This window comes from Ovis aries, chromosome X, assembly GCF_016772045.2.
Source record: "Ovis aries strain OAR_USU_Benz2616 breed Rambouillet chromosome X, ARS-UI_Ramb_v3.0, whole genome shotgun sequence".
Classification (NCBI taxonomy): Eukaryota; Metazoa; Chordata; class Mammalia; order Artiodactyla; family Bovidae; genus Ovis; species Ovis aries.
Genome location: NC_056080.1, coordinates 114,538,626 through 114,562,043, shown reverse-complemented (window position 1 = coordinate 114,562,043; position 23,418 = coordinate 114,538,626). Strand labels below are relative to the sequence as shown.

Below are 23,418 nucleotides of genomic sequence, written 5' to 3'. Positions count from 1 at the left end.
TAAACTGTTCACTCTTAGCTCAGTGCCACTTTATTCACAATTATTTCAATTTTTAGACAAATTTCCAGTTTGTATACCTTGCTCCTACCCTCCACCATAATGTCACTATTTTAGCAATGATTTCAGGCTGACACATCATAGCATACCAAACATTAAGTGTTAGGGCTAGGACTTCCCTGGTGGTCCAGTGGCTAAGACTCCCCACTCCCAATGCTGGGACCTGGGTTCAATCCCTGGTTAGGGAACTAGATCCCACATACCCCCAACTAAGACCTGGTGCAACCAAATAAATATTTTTTAAAAAGATGTAGGGCTATCACTTTCTACACTGCTTTACTGAAGACTAAAAACAATGGCAGGAGTCCCCTGCACTTGGACTTTTAACCTGTCTCCCCGTATCAGTCTCAGCCTAACTAAACAGACACTTCCTCATACAGTGTATGTGAATTATTCCCTAACTCTAGTGCCTGAATATTTATAAATTCACTCATTTAGCTAAGAACTTTTTGGTATTTTAAGTAATAGAGTTGAACTCTCTCATAACCTAGATCCTTAACGCATTAATGTGCACTTCCCAAATCAGACCCAGCCCCAACAATGACCCTACATAGTGCTCAATAAAGGATACCAGGAATAAAAGGATAAATAATAAAAGGATATCAGTTCAGTAAAGGAAATTGAACTTTATTATGTTTAATTTTTCACAGGAAATAGGAACAACAGTGATTTCCTTTTCTTGCTCTTTTAGGAAATCACATTACTTCTGATAATTGGCAATTTCCATAAACTGGTGTTTACTTATCCCATTTCCACTTGCCAAAGCCCCCAAAGTTCAAAACTTATTTGCTAAACATGGAAAAGGCATCAAAAAAAGAAAAACAAACTTGAGAATGTCTAGGACGAAAGTGTCCAAGACTTGAAGCAGGTTTTGTAATTGCTGCCCTCACAAATTGTTGTTTTCAGGCTTGCTGAACTGCACTTTGGTTTCGCTCCCATCGATTGGAATCGCAAGCTCCTTCCTAAGGGGAGAAAAAGGCAAATATTCAGTATTTGGAGTTGTGGACCAAATGAGATATACAATGTACATTTTATGCTTGTTTTAAAATGTGTATTCTCTCAAATGCCCAGGGAACATAGTTCCAGGGTCTCTTTAGGGAGAATTTTCCTTTGTGCGCAAAATTTATGGGAGCGCTGAAAAACTCAGTATTCAATATTAAGCGTTTTTAATGCACTATTTAAGAATCAAGATTAAATGCACAGAGACTTCCCTGATGGTCCAGTGGCTAATACTTCTCGCTCCCCAGGCAGGGGGAGCAGTTCAATCCCTGGTCAGGGAGCTAGATCCCACAGGCCAAAACTAAAGATCGTGCATGCTGCCACCAAGACCAGGTGAAACCAAATAAATATTTAAAGACTAAACGCGCAAAATTGTACGACCACCAAATTATCTAACATTTTAAATAAAGGCAAGATTCAATCCTGCGTTTGCACAACGGGGTCTCACTCACCTCCCACTGACCTAAACCCCGATCCAATGAAACGTTATTCACCGAAACCTACGTTTCCGGAGTTAATTCACTCACTCACTCACCGCACCGCCCCAAACCGGGAGCCCAAGGGCGGGCGGCCTCCAAGGGCCGGCAGCCTCCAAGGGCCTCGAGCCCCCCACCGAGTTCAGGCTCTGGGGTAAGGGACAGCGCCAAAGGCGTCGGGAGAAGAGCTCTAACGTCGCAGAAAATTTTGGGCGCCTCCAGAGCAAGCCACTTACCGAGCGAACACATTGGGGTACTGGCTGCGCTGGAAAACGCTCTCCAGCTCCTTCAGCTGCAGCCGGCGGAACGAGCAGCGGTGGAAGCGTGGCTGCCTGTCCGAGGGCTGCGGATCCTCCCCGTCCGCCTGCATCGGCTCCTGTGGAAACTCCTCCCCGTCGCCGTCGCCGCCGCCGCCGCCGCCCTTCAGCATCTCGTCGACCACCGGGTCGGGAGCTCCCGCCCCAACCTGGCCCTGTTCTGCTGTCGCCGCTCCCGGCTCGGGTTCTGATCCCGACTCCTCCTCGACGGCGGCACCTGTTGCGATGCCCGAGACCTCGGTGGGGTTCGTCTCTGGAAAGGAAAAAGACAAGAAGTCTGGGCGTCGGAGCGCCGAGTGTGCGGAGCGGCGGGAGGCGCAGGCCCGCGACCTGAGAGGCGACGGCGACCGTGCCGCAGCCGCGTCCCGTCCACTCGCCTCGCCCAGGGAAAGGGCCTTTCCCTCGAGTTCGCCAGAGCACCTATCCCGCTCCGGGCACTGACCAGGTTCTTCCTGGAGCTCGTCGACTCCCAGGCTGAGGTAACCGGAGTCTTCGTGGTGGCTTCTGGGCTCACGGTCCATGTCGCTAGCTCTGTCCAACCAGCTGTGTGGCTCGGCCAACTCCGCGCTGTTGACGGCGGCGATCCCGAGGTCCGGTTCGCGGCGGTGGGAGTTTATAGCTGATCTGCGGCCGTTGACGCCCACGCCGACGCGCTAGCTATTCGGCGTCGACTACGCGACTCCCCAGGAACGGCGCGTGCGGTGGGCGTAGCCGTTGGGGCATGCACGTGGACAGGGCATGGCCATAGAGTAGAGGGATGCGCGTGGGGAGAGTCCTGGCAGGGGGCGAGCGGGTGGGGGCGCGCGAGCTCCCACTTGTGGCTGAGCTGAATACTCCCGGCTATTGCCTTGGGGCGGTCCTGAACTAGGGGCTTCTCCGGATTGTGCGAGCTGACTTGGGACGGGAGAGGGGGTTTGGGAATGAGACCTCAATGTGGCGTCCCGGGAGCCTGGGAGAAATGTTGGGAGAACGTCTCTCCGCCTGGCCTTCGATGGGCTCAGGCTTGTTGCCATTAGTTCCTCCCCACCCCCAACCCCCTGCCCCCGGAGCGGGAGACGCAGAGATGGGACTGGAGAAACCGTGGGGCCCCAGCAACCCCAGCCGGCTGAGACGACAGTCGTCCCCCCTTGTCGCGTGAGCTCTGAGAGCGACTCCCCTCTGAGAAGTTGGTAATTAGTGGATGGGACTGTGATTCTGTTCCATTAGCTCTCACAGTCCACGAAACGGGCTAGTGATAAAGATGGAAAGATTAGGTGGGAGCCTACTTGCTGGGTTTTTGCAATAAGGCACTAAAAGCAGAGCCCGTCTCGTTCCCTGGGAGGTACTGGGGGCAGGAAATTGGGGCTGTATTTGCAGAGCACACAGTGTCCTCGGATGCCTGCTGCGAGAAATCCAGCCTGTTCCTTGCAAATGCAACAAGTAATCCAAATTTGTACTAACCTACGTCAGAGGGCAAGTGTAGAACACTGCGCGCGGGCCTTGCTTTGGCCCTGGACGCGATTATGGAGGATACAGCATCTGCTTTGCTGTGCTCCGCTACCGCGTCTGGGGCTGCCGGCCCTCTGCAAAAGTGCACGGGGTTCTTATGCTGGGCGCTGTGTGCACTGGGTTGCTGTTGTTTGGTCGCTCAGTCGTGTCCGACTCTGCAACCCCCTGGACTATAGGCCGCCAGACTCGTCTGTCCGTGGGATTCTCCAGGCAAGAAGACTGGTGTGGGTTGCCATTCCCTTCTCCGGGGGAATCTTCCCGACCCAGGGATGGAACTGCGTCTCCTGCATTGGCAGGCGGATTCCTTACCGCCGAGCCACCTGGAAAGCCCCTGGACTTGGGTTAAATGCCTCTTTTTCTTCTTTGCCTCCTCTAAGGGTCTGACACGACTGAAGCGACTTAGCAGCAGCAGCTGCAGTCCCCTCTTTAGCGCCCACCTTTCCCCTGCTCACCCTCTTCTTTCTCCTCATCTCGCTCCCTTTATTTGGGACCATCTTCCAGAAATCTTGTTCTCCACCCTACTCACCTCACCTACAAATGAACAGTTTGGGCTTGGGATTAGTTATAACCGGAGAAACCTCTAACGGTTATGGTCCTGGTGTTCCCTAGCCTAGTTAGGATATCCGTTACTACTCAGGTCGTGTGACAGCTTTTTGTAATGTGGATGCAGCCCTCTAAATAAACTCACCTAGGGAAGATTTATATAGAGATAACTACCTGTAGCTAGACTAAGTAGGTGAAGGCAGGAAGCTGGAAAACCCTTTTTTGTCGAACTCAAAATCATATTTCTAATAGAATTTATAAGTTAGGACTATAGACAATTTGTGGTACCTAGGTAACTACCTATCTAGGAATAAGTGGAGACAACTAGAAACCTACTTGAAGTCAGGATGCTGAAAATATTAAATTAATATTTCTTCTGGAAGAAATTATTTAAATGTAGGTAATTAGTGGTACCTATATAAATATGTAACGAGAGAGCTATAAACAACTAAAAACCTACTTAAGACTCCCAAACTGAAAACTTTCACGCCTAAAATCTTTGTTTTTCTTGGAGGAATGTGCTATTACTATAAGTTAATAGTGGTAATTAGGTGTATAGTTAACTATGGATAACTAGAGAGAAGTAGAATAAGTTGTTAAAGGTGAGACTGTTACAACCTCACCAGAGCCATGACAGGCTCAGAGAGGTGCACTAGGCCAAAAATAATCCCTGAGTCATGCTTCCAGGGCTTCCCGGGATGATAACTCTGGCCAATCAGAGAGATGATAACTCTGGCCAATCAGAGGGATGATAACTGGCCAATCAGTAAATACCAGGAAACCCCTGCAGCCAATCAACCCTTGCCAACTCCCTGTCTTTGTTCTAAACTTATAAATGCTGCTGTAAATCTGGGCTTGGGCCTCTTGTTCTACTCCACTGTGTTGGATGTGATAAGAGCTCTGGCTCGAGCTAGCAATAAACCCCTTTATGCTTTTGCATTGCTGTGGATGTCTTATTCTCTCAGTTTTGGGGACTCGGACACTGGGCATAACAGAGACCTAGAAAACGCCTTTGAGAATTTGAGAAAATTCCTTCTCAATTATCAATGATTATTCTAGATAATGACCTATAGATATTTCAGTAGTACTATAAGTCGTGAACTAGAGATAACTGTGGAGCTTTTGAATTGTGGTGCTATAGAAGACTCTTGGGAGACCCTTGGACAGCAAGGAGATCAAACTAGTCAATCCTAAAGGAAATCAACCCTGAATATTCATTGGAAGGACTGATGCTGAAGCTGAAGCTCCAATACTTTGGCCACCTGATGAGAAGAGCTGCTGCTGCTGCTAAGTCGATTCAGTCGTGTCCGACTCTGTGCGACCCCATAGAAGGCAGCGTACCAGGCTCCTCGGTCCCTGGGATTCTCCAGGCAAGAACACTGGAGTGGGTTGCCATTCCCTTCTCCAATGCATGAAAGTGAAAAGTGAAAGTGAAGTTACTCAGTCGTGTCCGACTCTTAGCAACCCCATGGACTGCAGCCCACCAGGCTCCTCCGTCCATGGGATTTTCCAGGCAAGAGTACTGGAGTGGGGTGCCATTGCCTTCTCCGAGAAGAGCTGACTCATTGGGAAAGACCCTGATGCTGGGAAAGATTCAGGCCAGGAGGAGAAGGGGTTGACAGAGGATGAGATGGTTGGATGGCATCATCGACTCAATGGACATGAGTTTGACCAAACTCTGGGAGATAGTGAAGGACAGGGAAGCCTAGTGTGCTGTAGTTCATGGGGTCACAAAGAGTTGGACATGACTTGTGACTGGACAGCAACAACAAAGAGATAACTAGAAATAACAAATATTTTTTCAGCTCACAGTTTTATTGTTTGACTAACAAGTCAAGTGACACAGACATCTAGTGGTACCTAGGTTATAGCTTGGGGGTTATGTATTTCCTTTTTTAAGGAGATAGTGAAAGTATTTAGAACATACATGTCATGATAACTGTAACTATTTTTTCAAAGTTCACGAGACAGAGAAAGCAAACATGGGAACATATACAAATGTTTGAAATATAGGTGAGAGTTGTGCCAGCGCACTGTTTTGGTATTTCTTCAACTTTCTCGTGTGCTTGAAACGATTTACCAAACCAAACCCTGTTATTTTGTTGTAGCCACGTATTCCGGGACACAAACTCATTCAGAAGGACAATGTAGATAGTGAAGCGCAGTTTATTACACCGGCGGGCCCAAGGCAGAGTCTCCTGTTAGCCAAGGACCCTGACCAGTTTTTGTGACAACCTTATATACCCTAAGTGCATAAGGTTCCCTGAAACTAGTCTGAACAAAGGAGAAAGAAAGATACAATCAAAGTTAACTTGTGATTCATATGCCTTAAGCCTAGGTAGTGGATAATTATTAATAGACTTGTGGTCATTCCCCAATAAGCATAATCATGATTCTATTCAGTTACACAGATAATTAGGATATTCTTTTAGGCGATGGAGAGTGGGGGCCTGGTTTTCCAGTTGGTAAGTCGTTTCCATAGATACTGGGCATATAGCTCACAGTCTGGCCCAAGATGAAGTCCTGCTTTCAAGATAGAGCCTGTTCTGTTTCTTCCTTCAATTTGTTCAGTTTCCTCCCAGGTTAAAGAACTAGTGCAGGGGCTTCCCCGGTGGTCTAGTGGTTGGAAATCCACCTGCCAATGCAGGGGACACGGGTTCGAGCTCTGGTCTGGGAAGATTTCACGTGCTACGGAGCATCCGAGCCCAGGTGCCGTAACTACTGAAGCCTGAGCACCTAGAGCCTGTGCTCTGCAACAAGAGAAGCCACTGCAATGAGAAGCTGGTGTACTGCAGCGAAGAGTAGCCCACACACAACAACGAAGACCCAGCGCTGCCAAAAATTAAATGAATATTTTTTTTAAAAGAACTAGTGCAGGAAGAATCATGTGCATCTCATGACCATGTTTTCCTCCCATTCTCCTTGGACCTTCTGAGAGATATGATGACTTGCTCCTGGCTGTGCTGCCAGCTATTGATAGGAGAGCCAGGCTCCACCACGGGAATGTGTGCCAGCTGCAATTATATGGAGATTTTCTGCATATAAGATGTTACAATGTGTGAACTTGAGGAGCCAGAAAAAAAGCCTCTTCATCTTAATGGTAACTTTTAAATAAATTAAATATTTATTTGGTGTGCTGAGTCTTAGTTGCAGCATGTGGGATCTTCCCTTTGGAACCCAAGATCTTAATAGCTGCAGCATGGGAACTCTTAGTTGTGGCATGTGGGATCTAGTTCCCCGACCAGGGATCAAACCCTGGGCAGCCTGCATTGAGAGTGCAGAGTCTTCGCCACTGAGCCACCAGGGAAGCCCCAAAGCCATCTCTCCCTTGTGTCCATGGTGCACATCTTTGATTAATCATCGAGCACTTTCCCACAGTAACCAGAGATAGTCTTGGAATCTTCTTGAACACCATGTATTCATTTGCCATTTCTGCCAAAACAAATTAACACAAAGTTAGTCACTGAAGAACTTCCCTGGTAGCTCAGATGGTAAAGAAACCACCTGTAATGCAGGAGACCTGGATTCAGTCGTTGGGTTGGGAGGATCCCCTGGAGAAGGGAATGACAACCCCCTCCAGTATTCTTGCCTGGAGAATTCCATTGACAGAGGAGCCTGCCTGGAGTCACAGTCCATGGGGTCACAAAGAGCGACTAACACTAACTAGTGACTTAAAGTAATTCAATGTATTCTTTCCCAATTGTGTAGTTTGATAGCGCAGGTAAAATGTCGTTCAGCTGAATCCTCTGTTGAGAGTGTCACAAGGCTGAAATCAAGGTGTCAGCAGAGTTGCTCTCCTTCCTGGCGGCTATGGGGATTTATTTGCTCCCAAGGTCAAATTCAAATGGTTAGTAGGAGTCATTTCCTTGTGGTTGTGGGACTGAGGACCTCGTTTTCTTGTCTGTCAGCTGGGAGTCAGTTTTTGCAACTAGACACTGCCCTCATTCCTTCTCATGCTTTTCTTTTTCTTTTTAGACTGGTGGTATGATTTTGATTTATCAAAGATTGCAATTTATTTTAAACCAAAAAGTTGACCTTTACACAATGTAAGGTTAAAAAACACCAAATACATGAACATGAAGGAAATAGAAGGAACAGATGAACAGAAATAAAACTAGAAGAAAAACTGATAAGTAGTAGTATAGAAATTATATTTCAATAAAGCTGCTTCCTGAAACAAAAGAGAAAGTTATGATAGTACCTATTAATATATTATTGAGTAGTTAAGTTTAAGAATTTTAATGTATGAAGCACCTAGAGCAGTAACATGCAAAAACATTAGCTACCATTATATTTTTACTGCTAGTATTAAAACTTAAACTATTGTCATCAAAAGGAAATTAGTGATATTGCCATTAGTAAATATATTGCTCATGCTCAATCGCTCAGTCACGTCTGACTTTTTGCGACACCGAGGTCTTTGGCCCTCTAGGCTCCTCTGTCCGTGGGATTTTCCCAGCAAGAATACTGGAGTGGGTTGCCAGTTCCTCCTCCAAGGGATCTACTGAACCCAGGGATCAAATCCTGGTCTCCTGCATTACAGGCAGATTCTTTGCTGCTGAGCTACTGGGGAAGTCTAGTAATATATTACTGACACAGAATAATCTGGGACTTGATTCAGGACCTGCCTCTTGAGAAACCTGTATGCAGGTCAGGAAGCAACAGTTAGAACTGGACATGGAACAACAGACTGGTTCCAAATAGGAAAAGGAGTATGTCAAGGCTGTATATTGTCACCCTGCTTATTTAACTTACATGCAGAGTACATCATGAGAAACGCTGGGCTGGAGGAAGCACAAGCTGGAATCAAGATTGCTGGGAGACATATCAATAACCTCAGATATGCAGATGACACCACCCTTATGGCGGAAAGTGAAGAACTAAAGAGCCTCTTGATGAAAGTGAAAGAGGAAGAAGCACGAGCTGGAATCAAGATTGCCAGGAGAAATATCAATAACCTCAGATGTAAGGTAGAGTTTGGGCCAAGGCAGAAAGAGGAAAGACGACCTTTATTCAGGCAAGGAGGGGCGACAGTCGGCCTAATGACCAGGCTGAGCGTGGAGAGGGATCAGGGAGGCTCCATATTTGTCGGGAGGCTTATGGAAGCGATAAGGGAAACGTTAATCAGGCAGGATGTTTTGGGTATTTTTTAGTTGAGATGGCATTTGTAGTTGGGCAGGGGGTGATAAGTTTTCTGGGCAGGTGTAGGGGGTGGAAGGTTTCTGGACAGGGAGTGATAAGTCCCAGATAGATGCAACCGGCCTAGAGCATCAGGGCGAGACCTAAAGTTCTGTTTTGTTTTCTCCGAAGTTAGATGATTCAGCAAGGGCCTTTGAAACTGTTGTTTTCTTTTCTAGGCCCAAAAGACTCCTTCATCAGATATGCAGATGACACCACCCTTATGGCAGAAAGTGAAGAGGAACTCAAAAGTCTCTTAATGAAAGTGAAAGAGGAGAGTGAAAAATTGCCTTAAAGCTCAACATTCAGAAAACTAAGATCATGGCATCTGGTCCCATCACTTCATGGCAAATAGATGGGGAAACAGTGGAAACAGTGTCAGACTTTATTTTTCTGGGCTCCAAAATCACTGCAGATGGTGACTGCAGCCATGAAATTAAAAGACACTTGCTCCTTGGAAGGAAAGTTAAACCAACCTAGACAGCATATTAAAAAGCAGAGATATTATTTTGTAAACAAAGGTCTGTCTAGTCAAGACTATGGTTTTTCCAGTAGTCACATATGGATGTGAGAGTTGGACTATAAAGAAACCTGAGTGCCAAAGAATTGATGCTTTTGAACTGTGGTGTTGTAGAAGACTCTTGAGAGTCCCTTGGACTGCAAGGAGATCCAACCAGTCCATCCTAAAGGAAATCAGTCCTGGGTGTTCATTGGAAGGACTGATGCTGAAGCTGAAACTCCGATACTTTGGCCACCTGATGCAAAGAGCTGACTCACTCGAAAAGACCCTGATGCTGGGAAAGACCCTGATTTGGCTACCTGATGCAAAGAGCTGACTCACTCGAAAAGACCCTGATGCTGGGAAAGACCCTGATGCAGGAGGAGAAGGGGATGACAGAGGATGAGATGGTTAAATGGCATCACCGACTCAATGGACATGAGTTTGGGTAACCTCTGGGAGATGGTGATGGACAGGGAGGCCTGGCATGCTGTGGTTCATAGGGTTGCAAAGAGTTGGACACAACTGAGCGACTGAACTGAACTGAACTGATTCAGGCATATACATAAGAATGTGTTGCTTAGTAAAGTAGGAATTTCAAATTAGGCAGTCAAAGATAGTTTTTCAATAAGTAGTACTAAATTTTTTTTCATGTTTCTGGAAGAAAATAAATTGGGTCTACCACAGTCCACACAGGAAATACAGTATATGAAAATTATATATTTAAATGTTTTTTAAAAGCAGTACATTTCAGAAGAAATTTAGGAAGTTTGTACATAATCAAGAATTTGAGGAGACTTTAAACAAGTTAGGAAATCAAGAAATTATTTTTTAAATCAGAATCCTTTAGCTACCTAAAAAAATTTTTACAGCAAAAGATGAAAAATTAATGTAGAATAACCATTTGATAGATGTAAACACATTTGATTATGTATGGGTACAGTTCAGTTCAGTTCAGTTCAGTTGCTCGGTCGTGTCCGACTCTTTGCAACCCCATGAATCGCAGCATGCCAGGCCTCCCTGTCCATCACCACCTCCTGGAGTTCACTCAGATTCACGTCCATCGAGTCAGTGATGCCATCCAGCCATCTCATTCTCTGTCATCCCCTTCTCCTCCTGCCCCCAATCCCTCCCAGCATCAGAGTCTTTTCCAATGAGTCAACACTTCGCATGAGGTGGCCAAAGTACTGGAGTTTCAGCTTTAGCATCATTCCTTCCAAAGAAATCCCAGGGCTGATCTCCTTGCAGTCCAAGGGACTCTCAAGAGTCTTCTCCAACACCACAGTTCAAACGCATCAGTTCTTCGGTGCTCAGCCTTCTTCACAGTCCAACTCTCACATCCATACATGACTACTGGAAGAACCATAGCCTTGACTAGACGGACCTTTGTTGGCAAAGTAATGTCTCTGCTTTTGAATATGCTGTCTAGGTTGGTCATAACTTTTCTTCCAAGGAGTAAGCGTCTTTTAATTTCATGGCTGCAGTCACCATCTGCAGTGATTTGGGAGCCCAACAAAATAAAGTCTGACACTGTTTCCACTGTTTCCCCATCTATTTGCCATGAAGTGATGGGACCAGATGCCATGATCTTCGTTTTCTGAATGTTGAGCTTTAAGCCAACTTTTTCACTCTCCTCTTTCACTTTCATCAAGAGGCTTTTTAGCTGCTCTTCACTTTCTGCCATAAGGGTGATGTCATCTGCATATCTGAGGTTATTGATATTTCTCGGCAATCTTGATTCCAGCTTGCATTTCTTTCAGTCCAGCGTTTCTCATGATGTATTCTGCATATAAGTTAAATAAGCAGGGTGACAATATACAGCCTTGACGTACTCCTTTTCCTATTTGGAACCAGTCTGTTGTTCCATGTCCAGTTCTAACTGTTGCTTCCTGACCTGCATGCAAATTTCTCAAGAGGCAGGTCAGGTGGTCTGGCATTCCCATCTCTTTCAGAATTTTCCACAGTTGATTGTGATCCACACAGTCAAAGGCTTTGGCATAGTCAATAAAGCAGAAATAGATGTTTTTCTGGAACTCTCTTGCTTTTTGATGATCCATTGGACGTTGGCAATTTAATCTCTGGTTCCTCTGCCTTTTCTAAAACCAGCTTGAACATCAGGAAGTTCATGGTTCACATATTACTGAAGCCTGGCTTGGAGAATTTTGAGCATTACTTTACTAGCATGTGAGATGAGTGCAATTGTGCAGTAGTTTAAGCATTCTTTGGCATTGGCTTTCTTAGGGATTGGAATGAAAACGGACCTTTTCCAGTCCTGTGGCCACTGCTGAGTTTTCCAAACTTGCTGGCATATTGAGTGCAGCACTTTCACAGCATCCTCTTTCAGGATTTGAAACAGCTCAACTGGAATTCCATCACCTCTACTAGCTTTGTTCATAGTGATGCTTTCTAAGGCCCACTTGACTTCACATTCCAGGATGTCTGGCTCTAGATGAGTGATCACACCATTGTGATTATCTGGGTCATGAAGATCTTTTTTGTACAGTTCTTCTGTGTATTCTTGCCACCTCTTCTTAATCTCTTCTGCTTCTGTTAGGTCCATACCATTTCTGTCCTTTATCGAGCCCATCTTTGCATGAAATGTTCCCTTGGTATCTCTAATTTTCTTGAAGAGATCTCTAGTCTTTCCCATTCTGTTCTTTTCCTCTATTTCTTTGCACTGATCACTGAAGAAGGCTTTCTTATCTCTTCTTACTATTCTTTGGAACTCTGCATTCAGATGCTTATATTTTTCCTTTTCTCCTTTGCTTTTCGCCTCTCTTCTTTCCACAGCTATTTGTAAGGCCTCCCCAGACAGCCATTTTGCTTTTTCTGCATTTCTTTTCCATGGGGATAGTCTTGATCCCTGTCTCCTGTACAATGTCTCGAACCTCATTCCATAGTTCATCAGGCACTCTGTCAGTCTAGGCCCTTATATCTATTTCTCACTTCCACTGTATAATCATATGGGATTTGATTTAGGACATACCTGAATGGTCTAGCGGTTTCCCCTACTTTCCTCAATTTGAGTCTGAATTTGGTAATAAGGAGTTCATGAGTGGACCACAAATGTTAGCTATTTTTAAGCCTATTTATTATCACTGAGATAAAGCAAACTTAACATTTATCTATGACCGACACACTCTGATCATTTTGGTTACAGCTCAGTTACCAGACGCTATTGTATGCCAGGGCTTTTATATGTATTTTTGCTAATGGAGTCCCTGAGGCCCAGAAAGAGGAGGAAATGGACCATTGAGAGCAAAACTAACAACACCTCTGACCTCCTTTATAGAAGCAGAGAGATGTATTCTTTGCCCAGAGTCCATGGCTTCCACTGCTCCTGTACTTGCCATCAGCACAGGGCCATCTAAACTCACCCATTAAAAACAATTGATCATTATGCTCAATCAATGGACAAACCCTGTGGATATTTTATGATGGATAAGGAAGCGAGACAGCTGCTGCAAGGGAGAAATGAAAAAGGGCAGAGACACAGAAGGGGGTAAAGGCTCCCCCTGAGAGTAAATACCTGATTGGTTAACAAACTACTTACCAGGAAACTGGTCATCTTTGACTTGGCGCCACAGGGGATGTTATCACTGACTACTAAATTACTAATGGGCTCTCAAGGATTTGGAACAGCAGTGTCCTATACTTGAAAAGAGGGTGCATCTTTTTGTTTTCCACTTTGATATTTATTTGGGGGCAACATTCTGAGTCTCTCTGACAGAAAATCCCCTCACCCCTGAAGAGGAAAAATTGAAATTTTACATAACCTCTTGCTCCTTCTGCCTCTGTAACTCAGCTTGCTCCTTGCAAAGTCTGGATCACATATGTCTCAGAAAGTGGGGACTCACAATACTAGGAACTGGAGCTTATCTCACTCGCCCTTGTCCTGCTCTTTGCAATCACCCAGCCCCTGCAAACCCACAAACCTGCTTAATCATGCCTGTCTGTGTATAAAAACTCTGTAACCCCTTTGTTTGGGGCTCAGAGCTTGGAGTGTTAACTTCTCTGGGCCCGCCAGCATAATAAACCTGAGTTCTCCAACTCTCCAAGTGTGGTGCTTGGTTTCTTGGGTACTGGTTTCTGCAACATTTCTGGAAGCCCCAGTGAGATTCCAACCATGCTAGCCCCTTGAGTCGCCAGACTGGTGGCTCGGCCGGGCTGGAGCCAAGGAACCCTGAGATGAACGAGAAGGCGCACCACCTGATGGTATTCCAGGTTCTCTTTTGGACCAGTGTTCTGACTCTCTGGATGGCTGAGTCCTGACTGGACTCATTGGAGGGATGCACCAACTCACCAGGAATGGCTACAGCATAAGGTAAGGCCTCGGGGCTGGTCCCCAGTCAGGACCTACCCCAAGGGGTAGAAGAGGAGACTGATTACCTCCTTGCGCTCCCAGGAAGGGAGCATTAGATAGGGAGAACTGAGGACTCAGGAGAAGGGAGGCATTGTGATAGCCTCTGAATGATTGTGAGTGCGTGATTGCTGATTGAACAGTGAGAGACATTTTTCTTTCTGGAAACTGAAAAACCAATTCTTTTTGCATATGCAATTAAAAACAACTAGCTTGGAAACAACTAGCAAAAAGCTTGAAGTGAACCCTTTCCATGTCCTTGAAATACACAGCCAACTTTGCCTGAGACCTCAGCCTTGGGCAAATTAGAACTTCAAGCAAAGAAAAAAAAAAAGGGGTCAAAGAGATATTTTAAATCTCAAACAGAAAACTATAAGATCTTTGTCAGTCTGTGTGTCTGGATTTATGTATGTCTCAGTGTATGCCTTTTGTTTTTTTTCTGATAATATTGTTGAAGTTGTAAATGAGTTCTAATTTAATTGGCCTAAAGAAATGTAAGCACTTACAAATCAAACAATTAAAATACAAGAAAAATTAAGCTAAATAAACTTAAGATTCACATGATCTGGGAAATATTCAATATTAAATATCTAGTATTAATGTTTGTTTGCTAATCTAATAAGGAAAGTAGGATGTATGTTTTTAATAAAGAAGGTACAAAAATAAAATTATATTTTATAAAAGAAAAAAAAAGTAGGTCTGACTTACAGGTGGCTGTTACAGAAAGTGATTAAAAAGTTTGTGGAAAGTGGAACCTGAAAAAATTTTTGTGCATGGTTAGGACTGACTAAGTTTAAAATAAATTTAATTAAGTTTACCTAAATGAGTTTAAAGTAAGCTGGTGCAAAACTTGAATTTGGCCGTTCTCTCTGTTAAGAGGACATAATTTCTTCAAATGCTGAACTGCTTTTAATAATAGATTTAAGTTTCTTTACCTTCTAATTGATCTGTTCTATATTTACCTTTGAAATCTTTTGTTAACTTTGGCTAAGTAAATAACTCATTTTACAGTAATTTATATGATCCTACCTGACTAAGTATTATAAACTCTTTTGACATTTATTGACAAAACTTCCTAAATAACTTGATTTCTAGCTAACCTTGGGGTGCTTCAGAGGGCCCCTGAGACATCCCAAAGAGCTATTAAGCTACCTAGGTTCATTGGACATGTTAAATTACATGAGAAGTACTGTTGAAGGGGTGATAAATCTTTTCAGGTTATACTGTATGGTTGATGTTACTAACATAGAAATCCTAAAATTATGTGAAATTCATATAGATCTGATATGCCCTGATAAAATATGGTCAATTATGATTCTAATTATCATATTAAAGTGTTATGACCAGGTTTCTTTGTCAATTGCAATAAAATCAGATTTTAAACATGCCTTCTATGGTTTTACTCTCATGCCTTTAGAAGAATACTGCTAGTTCTTCAAAATTTATGGAAAAGACTTTCTAAAGATTAAGCAGATAAACAAATTTTGTTATTAACCATAAGCTGGTACCAGACTGGAATTTGGTCTTTTCTCTGTTTAGAGAACAAAGTTTTCTTAGAATGCAGCTTTTGATAACAGATTATGAGTTTCTTTGCCTTTAAGTGATTCATATTTGTTTTTAAAATCTTTTTGTTACTTTGATAAAGTAAATAAACATTATTTAAGATTATGGTACATGTAGACAAAGCTCATTCTGCTTCTACAAAAAATAACCCCTCACAGTAAGACTTTTGCTATCCTGATGTCCTTAAAACATGGCAATAGTCTGCTCCTAAATCAGGAAATTAAAAATGGATAAACAACAGCTAAAAATCAAAGAGCCAGGGTTATGGGAAATGCAAGATGGCCACTTGGCTTTCACTGGCTCCCTGACAGATCTCATTTTCATTTGATGGGTTAAAGCCTTCCCTGGCTACAGTGTTAATGCCCTCACAATGAGTTCTTCACAAAAAGAAAAAAAATGTTTCACTGAATATTAAGTTCTAGTTTTGTTAATTAAGGTCTGTGCTTACTAAGACTCATTTCTAAGATAGTTCCTTGTTATGTTATACTGCTAAAAAGGTTAATTAAGTTATTAAAAATGACACTCTAAGATTGTTTCTAAAGCTTATCTCAGTAACCAATCTTTGGATAAAGGTCAGATGCTCCATGATGTACAACCAGGAGATGAACACTTGGCTGTAATCATTTAACTGAGTCAGATGACCTGGGGTATACTGGGCTATACCCAATGAAAGTTCTTGACTTAAATTCTTGCTTGTGACCTTACTAATAACTGCTAGCTATATTATTTTCTCTGTAGCTTGCTTCAGATTATTTCTTACATTACCAATGTGTGACTGAGCCTGTGATAAAATGCTGATATGCAGTTCCATATGAAGTCAATAGTTGTAACTCTAGATATGGGAAGAAGCAACAAGAGGAAATATTTCCCTGGACCAAGAGGGAAATAAGACAGGTATGGTCCAGAGACTTTTGCTACTTACAAGGCTTGGTCTAGTAACAACACATTGAGTGGCCTGTCAGTGGAATCTTTGTTAGACCTGGGAATGAGCCTTCCCAGCACTGTGGGACACAATGACCATGAAATGCCCCCAGAACATGGTCAAATATGTGGCTGTGAAGGGGCTCTGCTGACTGGAAGTTGGCCCTTGCCAGCTACCTCTACAAAGATTAAATCATGACCACTACAAGATGCTTATCTTCCACACTCCCTTGAAAGGAGTTCAGGGTGGAGACAAAAAATAAGGCACTCTGCCCTGGGAAAAACCCGGAAAACAGGCCTTCAGATCGTCAGATGTTATCAGGTGAAGATTTTTATGAGTCCAAATTCTTGCATCTTTCTCACTAGAGAAACACTAATGTCACCAACCAGTGTCTGGACCTGGTTCTCCTGGCTAACCCCACAACAGCTTTTCTACATCTATTAATCTTTAACTATTTTGTTAAGTTTGTTTCTCCAAGTAGTAGTACGACAAGAATATCCCCTGGCCAACACCCAGACAGTGCTGAAACAAGCTGCCTTATTCTGTGGACTCTCACCTCCCTCTGTAAATACACCCTGAGGTCCTCAGGCCATTCTCCCTTTGAGATCTTATACGGGAGACCACCCCCAGTGATAAAAAGAAAAGCTCAAGGGAGACCACCAACAATTCCAAACACCTCCAGGCCCTGAGAAAAGTCTTCTGCCATATCGCTCGATAAACCTTAGAAAGGACACTCATTCCTTTAGGCAACTGAGTTCATCCCTATCAGCCAGGAGATGAGGTACGGGTTAAAGATGAGGGGAAAAAAACACTTCAACCAGTTTGCACTGATCCTCACACGGTCGTCCTGACAACCCCTACTGCTGTTCAAGTTATAGGTGTCATCCCTTGGATCCACCACACCGGAGTCAAGACGGCAGCTACTTCCTGTGATGAGGACACTTAGAAAGCAGTTTGGGGCCCCCAAAACCTCCTCAAGGTCCAGTTCCAAAGATAATGGCCCTCACCCACAAAGGACGCTGAGCCCTGATGTATTCACTCTTGAAGCTGACTAGTCAAGCACAGCAGAAACTTGAGGATTCTTCAGCCTTGCTCCAGCCACACTCCGGCAGCTGACTGGTCAATGCACGGTGGAAGCTTGAGGATCTGGCTATCAAAATATTGATCATATTTTTCCTACCAAACCCTGCCCTTTTAATTTCATGGCTGCAGTCACCATTTGCAGTTATTTTGGAGCCCCCAAAAATAAAGTCTGCAAACTGAAAGTGGTCAAACAGGAGATGGCAAGAGGCCTTGCTTTTAGTGAGCGTATTTAGCTATAAAAGGGTAGGTCTGTCTAGATTGTTGGGGGAAACAGGCTAGAGGCATTAATGAAGTTATTAGTGACTGAAAGAGATGTGTTTTGGTGAGGTATTGGTGACACTTTACAAAATTCATGAGAATGGGCTTTGACAATCTAGATTGAGAGGAAATAAATCTAGATTTCAATTTTCTCTATAAAAACAAAAAATTAAGTATGTTACTTAGATTTACTAAGCTATACCCTGGGTGTTTTACATGTTCTTCTTCATTTAATGAAAATCTATGAGGAAGGTGTTATCAACATTCTCATTTTACAGATGGGGAAACTGAGGCACAGAGGGAGTAGTGAAGTTACAAGGAGTGAAACAGATGATTTCTTTGAGAGAATATTTATTTATACTCAACAAACTTTGTGGAAAAGGGCATTGTCTATCTAGATTGTTGGAGAAAAAAATCAATTTCAACTTTCTCTTATAAAAAAAAGAAATGAAGTAATTTACTTAGATCTACTAAGTAACATTCTGGATGTGTCATATGCTCTGTTTCATTTCATTAAAAAAAAAGAGCACTCCCAATTTATAGATGAGTAAAAAAAAATCAAAGAGGACGGTTACTTTGGCCACCTCATGCGAAGAGTTGACTCATTGGAAAAGACCCTGATGCTGGGAGGGATTGCGGGCAGGAGGAGAAGGGGACGACAGAGGATGAGATGGCTGGATGGCATCACCGACTCAATGGACATGAGTTTGAGTGGACTCCTGGAGTTGGTGATGGACAGGGAGGCCAGGCCTGCTGCGATTCATGGGGTCACAAAGAGTTGGACATGACTGAGCGACTGAACTGAACTGAACTGAACTGAACGGAAGTAAACTTTTTGGGAGAGGACTATCCATATTGTTGGGGGAAAATACTTGTTTTCAGTTCCATATATGAAAAAAGTAAACAAAATTAAGTTTGTTCCTTAGATCTACTAAGCAATATCCTGGGTGTTGTACATGCTCTGCTTCATTTAATTCAAAATAAAATCTACAAGGAAGGTGTTAGCAACATTCCCATTTTACAGATGGGGAAACAGGCTTAATGAAGTTATTAGTGAATTAATGAAGTTATTAGTGAGTGAAAGAGATGCATTTTGGTGAGGTATTGATTGACACTTTGCAAAATTCATGAGAATGGGCTTTGACAATCTAGATTGTGAGGAAATCAATCTAGATTTCAATTAACTCTATTTAAAAAAAAAAACAAAATTAAGTAGGTTACTTAGATCTACTAAGCAATGTCCTGGGTTTTGTACACATTCTACTTCATTGAAATAAAAACTATGAGGAATATGTTATCAACATTTCAATTTTATAGATGAGAAAATTGAGATCCAGAGGCATCGATGAAGTTACTAGTAAGTGAGAGATCCTTTTTTTTTTGAGACCATATTTACCTACACTCAGTAAATTTTGTGGAAAGTGCACTGTCTATCTAGAATGTTGCGGGGGGGGGGGGAATCAATTTCAGTTACCTCTATTAAAAAGAAAAAATAAAAATTAAGTATGTTACTTAGACTACTAAGCAATGTCCTCGGTATTTTACAGTCTGCTTCATTTCAAGGAAAACAAAATCTATGAGGAAATTGTTGTCCATCTTCCTGATTATACTTCGGGAAGCTGAGACATTAATAAAATTGCTAGAAAGTGAAAGAGATGCTTTTGCTAACCGTATATATCTATACTTGGTAAACTTTGTGGGAAAGGGCATCGCCTATCTAGAATGTTTAAGAAAAAGACTTGATTTCAATTCTATTAAAAAACAAAATTAAGTATGTTACTTAAGGCTACTAAGCATGTCCTCAGTGTTTTACATGCTCTGCTTCATTTAATTCCAAATAAAATGTACCAGGAAGGTGTCATCAACATTCCCATTTTATAGATGAGCAAACTGAGACACAGAGACATTACTGTCATTACAAGTGAGGGAAATAGATGCTTTTTGTTGAGTATATTTATCTATTTAGTAGACTGTGTGGGAAAGGGCATTGTCTGGCTAAATTGTTGGGGAAAAAACCCAATTTCAATTCTATTAAAAACAAAATTAAGTGAGTTGCTTAGATCTTCTGAGCAATGTCTTGGCTGTTTTGCATGATCTTCTTCATTTAATCAAAAAGAAAATCTACGAGTATGGTGTTATCAATATTCCTGTTTTGTAGATGAGGAAACGGAGGCCCAGAGGCTTTAAGAGAGTAATTAGTAGGTGAAAGATGATGTATTGGTGAGCCTATTTATCTATACCTAATAAACTTTTTTGATAAGGGCACTGTCTATTAGATTTTTTGGGGAAAATCTCAATTTCAGTGCTACTAAAAATTTGAGAATGTCACTTCGCTCTACTAAGCATGTCCTGGGTATTTGCCATGCTCTATTTTATTTAATTAAAAACAAAAATCAGTAAGGTCAAAGAAAATCTGCAGGATATGGGATAAAACTAAAGATTTTAACACTCTTAGTAAAAAACAATATTATGTATGTGAGATCTCCTAAGCAATGGTGGGTGTTTTACATTTTAAGCTTCATTTAATTCAAAAGAAACTCTACGAGGAAGGTGTTGTCCATATTCCCATTTTATAGATGAGGAAACTGAGTCACAGAGGCAGTAATGAAGTTACAAGAAGTAAAATGGATGACTTCTTTGATAGTGTATTTATCTACACTCAAACTTTGTGGAAAAGGGCATTGTCTATCTAGATTGTTGGAGAGAAAAACTCAAGTTCAACTCTCTTGTCAAAAAAAGAAATGAAGTATTTGACTTAGATCTACTAAGTAACATCCTGGATGGATCATATCCTCTGTTTCATTTAATTAAAACAAATCAAAGAGGAAGGTGTTATCAACACTCCCATTTTATAGATGAGTAAACTGAGGCACAGAGGCATTAATGAAGTTACTAACAAGTGAAAGAGATGCTTTATGGTCAGCGTATTGATGGACACAGTAAACTGTGCAGAAATGGCACTGTCTCTAGACTGTTGGTGGAAAAAGCTCAATGTCAACTCCATCTATTAGAAACAAAACAAAATTAAGGATGATACTTAGATCTACCAAGCAAAGTCTGTCTTGTTTTACCTGCTTGTCTGCATTTAACTCAAAAGAAAAACTACAGAGAAGGTGTAATCAACGTTCCCATTTTATAGATGAGGAAACTGAGGCACAGAGGTATTAAGCTACTAGAAAGAGAAAGAGATACTTTCTGGTGAGTGTATGGTCTATACTTAGTGAACTTTGTGGGAAAGTGCATTGTCGTTCCAGATTATGGGGGAAAAAACTCGATTTCAACTCTTTCTTCTTAAAAAAAAAAAAGATTAAGTATGTTACTTACATTTCTAAGCATGTCCTTGTTGTTTTACAGAATCTCCTTCATTTAATTAAAAAAATCTCCAAAGAAGAAGGTGTTTTCAACATTCCCATTTTATACATGAGGACACTGAAGATCAGAGGTATTAATGAAGTTCCGTAAGTGAAAGAGATGCTTTTTGGTGAGCATCTTTATCTATAGTTAGTAAACTTTGAATGGATGTGAGAGTTGGACTGTGAAGAAAGCTGAGCACTGAAGAATTGATGCTTTTGAACTGTGGTGTTGGAGAAGATGCTTGAGAGTCCCTTGGACTGCAAGGAGATCCAACCAGTCCATTCTATAGGAGATCAGTCCTGGGTGTTCATTGGAAGGACTGATGCTGAAGCTGAAACACCAATACTTTGGCCACCTCATGCGAAGAGTTGACTCATTGGAAAAGACCCTGATGCTGGGAGGGATCGGGGGCAGGAGGAGAAGGGGATGACAGAGGATGAGATGGCTGGATGGCATCACTGACTCAATGGACATGAGTCTGAGTGAACTCCGGGAGATGGTGATGGACAGGGAGGCCTGGCGTGCTGCGATTCATGGGGTCTCAAAGAGTCGGACACGACTGAGCGACTGAACTGAACTGAACTGAATGGAAGTAAACTTTCTGGGAGAAGACTATCCATATTGTCAGGGGAAAATACTCGTTTTCAATTCCATATATGAAAAAAGTAAACACAATTAAGTTTGTTCCTTAGATCTACTAAGCAATGTCCTGGGTGTTGTATATGCTCTGCTTCATTTAATTCAAAATAGAATCTACAAGGAAGATGTTAGCAGCATTCCTATTTGACAGATGGGGCAACAGGCTGGAGGCATGAATGAAGTTATTAGTGAGTGAAAGAGATGCGTTTTGCTGAGGTATTTATTGACAATTTGCAAAATTCATGAGAATGGGCTTTGGCATCTAGATTGTGAGGAAATCAATCTAGATTTCAATTCTCTCTATTAAAAAACACAAAATTAAATGTGATACTTAGATCTACTAAGTAATGTCCTGGGTTTTGTACACACTCTTCTTCATTTAATTAAAAAGAAAATCTACAAGGAATATGGTATCAACATTCCCATTTTATAGATGAGAAATATGAGGTCCAGAGGCATCAATGAAGTTACTAGTGAGTGAAAGAGATCCCCTTTTTTGAGAGCATATATATGTACACTCAGTAAATTTTGTGGAAAGTGCACTGTCTATCTAGACTGTTGTGGGGGGAGAATCAATTTCAGTTATCTCTATTAAAGAGAAAAACCAAAATTCAGGATGTTACTTAGACTACCAAGCAATGTCCTTGGTGTTTTACATGGTCTTCTTCATTTCATGGAAAACAGAATCTATGAGAAAACTGTTGTCCATATTCCTGTTTATACTGCAGGAAGCTGAGACATTAATGAAATTGCTAGAAAGTGAAAGAGATGCTTTTGCTAACCGTACTTATCTATACTTGCTAAACTTTGTGGTAAAGGACATAGTCTATCTAGAATGTTTCCGAAAAAATCTTGATTTCAATCCTATAAAAAAAAAAACAAAATTAAGTATGTTACTTAAGGCTACTAAGCATGTCCTCAGTGTTTTACATGCTTTGCTTCATTTAATTCCAAATAAAATGTACCAGGAAGGTGTTATCAACATTCCCATTTTATAGATGAGCAAACTGAGACACAGAGACATTACTGTTGTTACAAGTGAGGGAAATACAGTCTTTTTGCTGAGCGTATTTATCTATTTAGTAAACTTTGTGGGAAAGGGCAAGGTCTGGATAAATTGTTGGGGAAAACCCCAATTTCAATTCTCTCTATTAAAAAAAAAATAAGTGAGTTGCTTAGATCGTCTGAGCAATGTCCTGGCTGTTTTGCACGCTCTTCTTCATTTAATCAAAAAGAAAATCTATGAGTAAGGTGTTATCAACATTCCCGTTTTATAGATGAGGAAACGGAGGCCCAAAAGCTTTAAGAAAGTAAGTAGTAGGTGAAAGATGATGTATTGGTGAGCCTATTTATCTATACTTAATAAACTTTTGATAAGGGCACTGTCTATTCGATTTTTTGGGGAAAAAACTGAATTTCAATGCTATTAAGAATTTAAGAATGTGACTTCGCTCTAAGCATGTCCTGGGTATTTGCCATGCTCTATTTCGTTTAATTCAAAACAAAAAACAGTAAGGTCAAAGAAAATCTGCAGGATATGGGATAAAACTAAAGATTTTAACACTCTTAGTAAAAAACAATATTATGTATGTGAGATCTCCTAAGCAATGGTGGGTGTTTTACATTTTAAGCTTCATTTAATTCAAAAGAAACTCTACGAGGAAGGTGTTGTCCATATTCCT

General features: G+C 42.0%; 1 protein-coding gene across 1 annotated transcript; it reads right to left on the bottom strand.

Moving 5' to 3' along the window:
• Window positions 1-659: 659 nt before the first annotated feature.
• Window positions 660-2,531, bottom strand: RHOXF1 (Rhox homeobox family member 1). The gene is made up of 3 exons (XM_042242528.2): window positions 2,292-2,531; window positions 1,769-2,102; window positions 660-1,019 (listed from the first exon to the last, which is right to left on the bottom strand). The coding sequence occupies exons 1-3, from the start codon at window positions 2,368-2,370 to the stop codon at window positions 944-946; spliced, it is 489 nt and encodes a 162-aa protein (XP_042098462.1). The 5' UTR covers window positions 2,371-2,531; the 3' UTR covers window positions 660-943.
• Window positions 2,532-23,418: the final 20,887 nt, after the last annotated feature.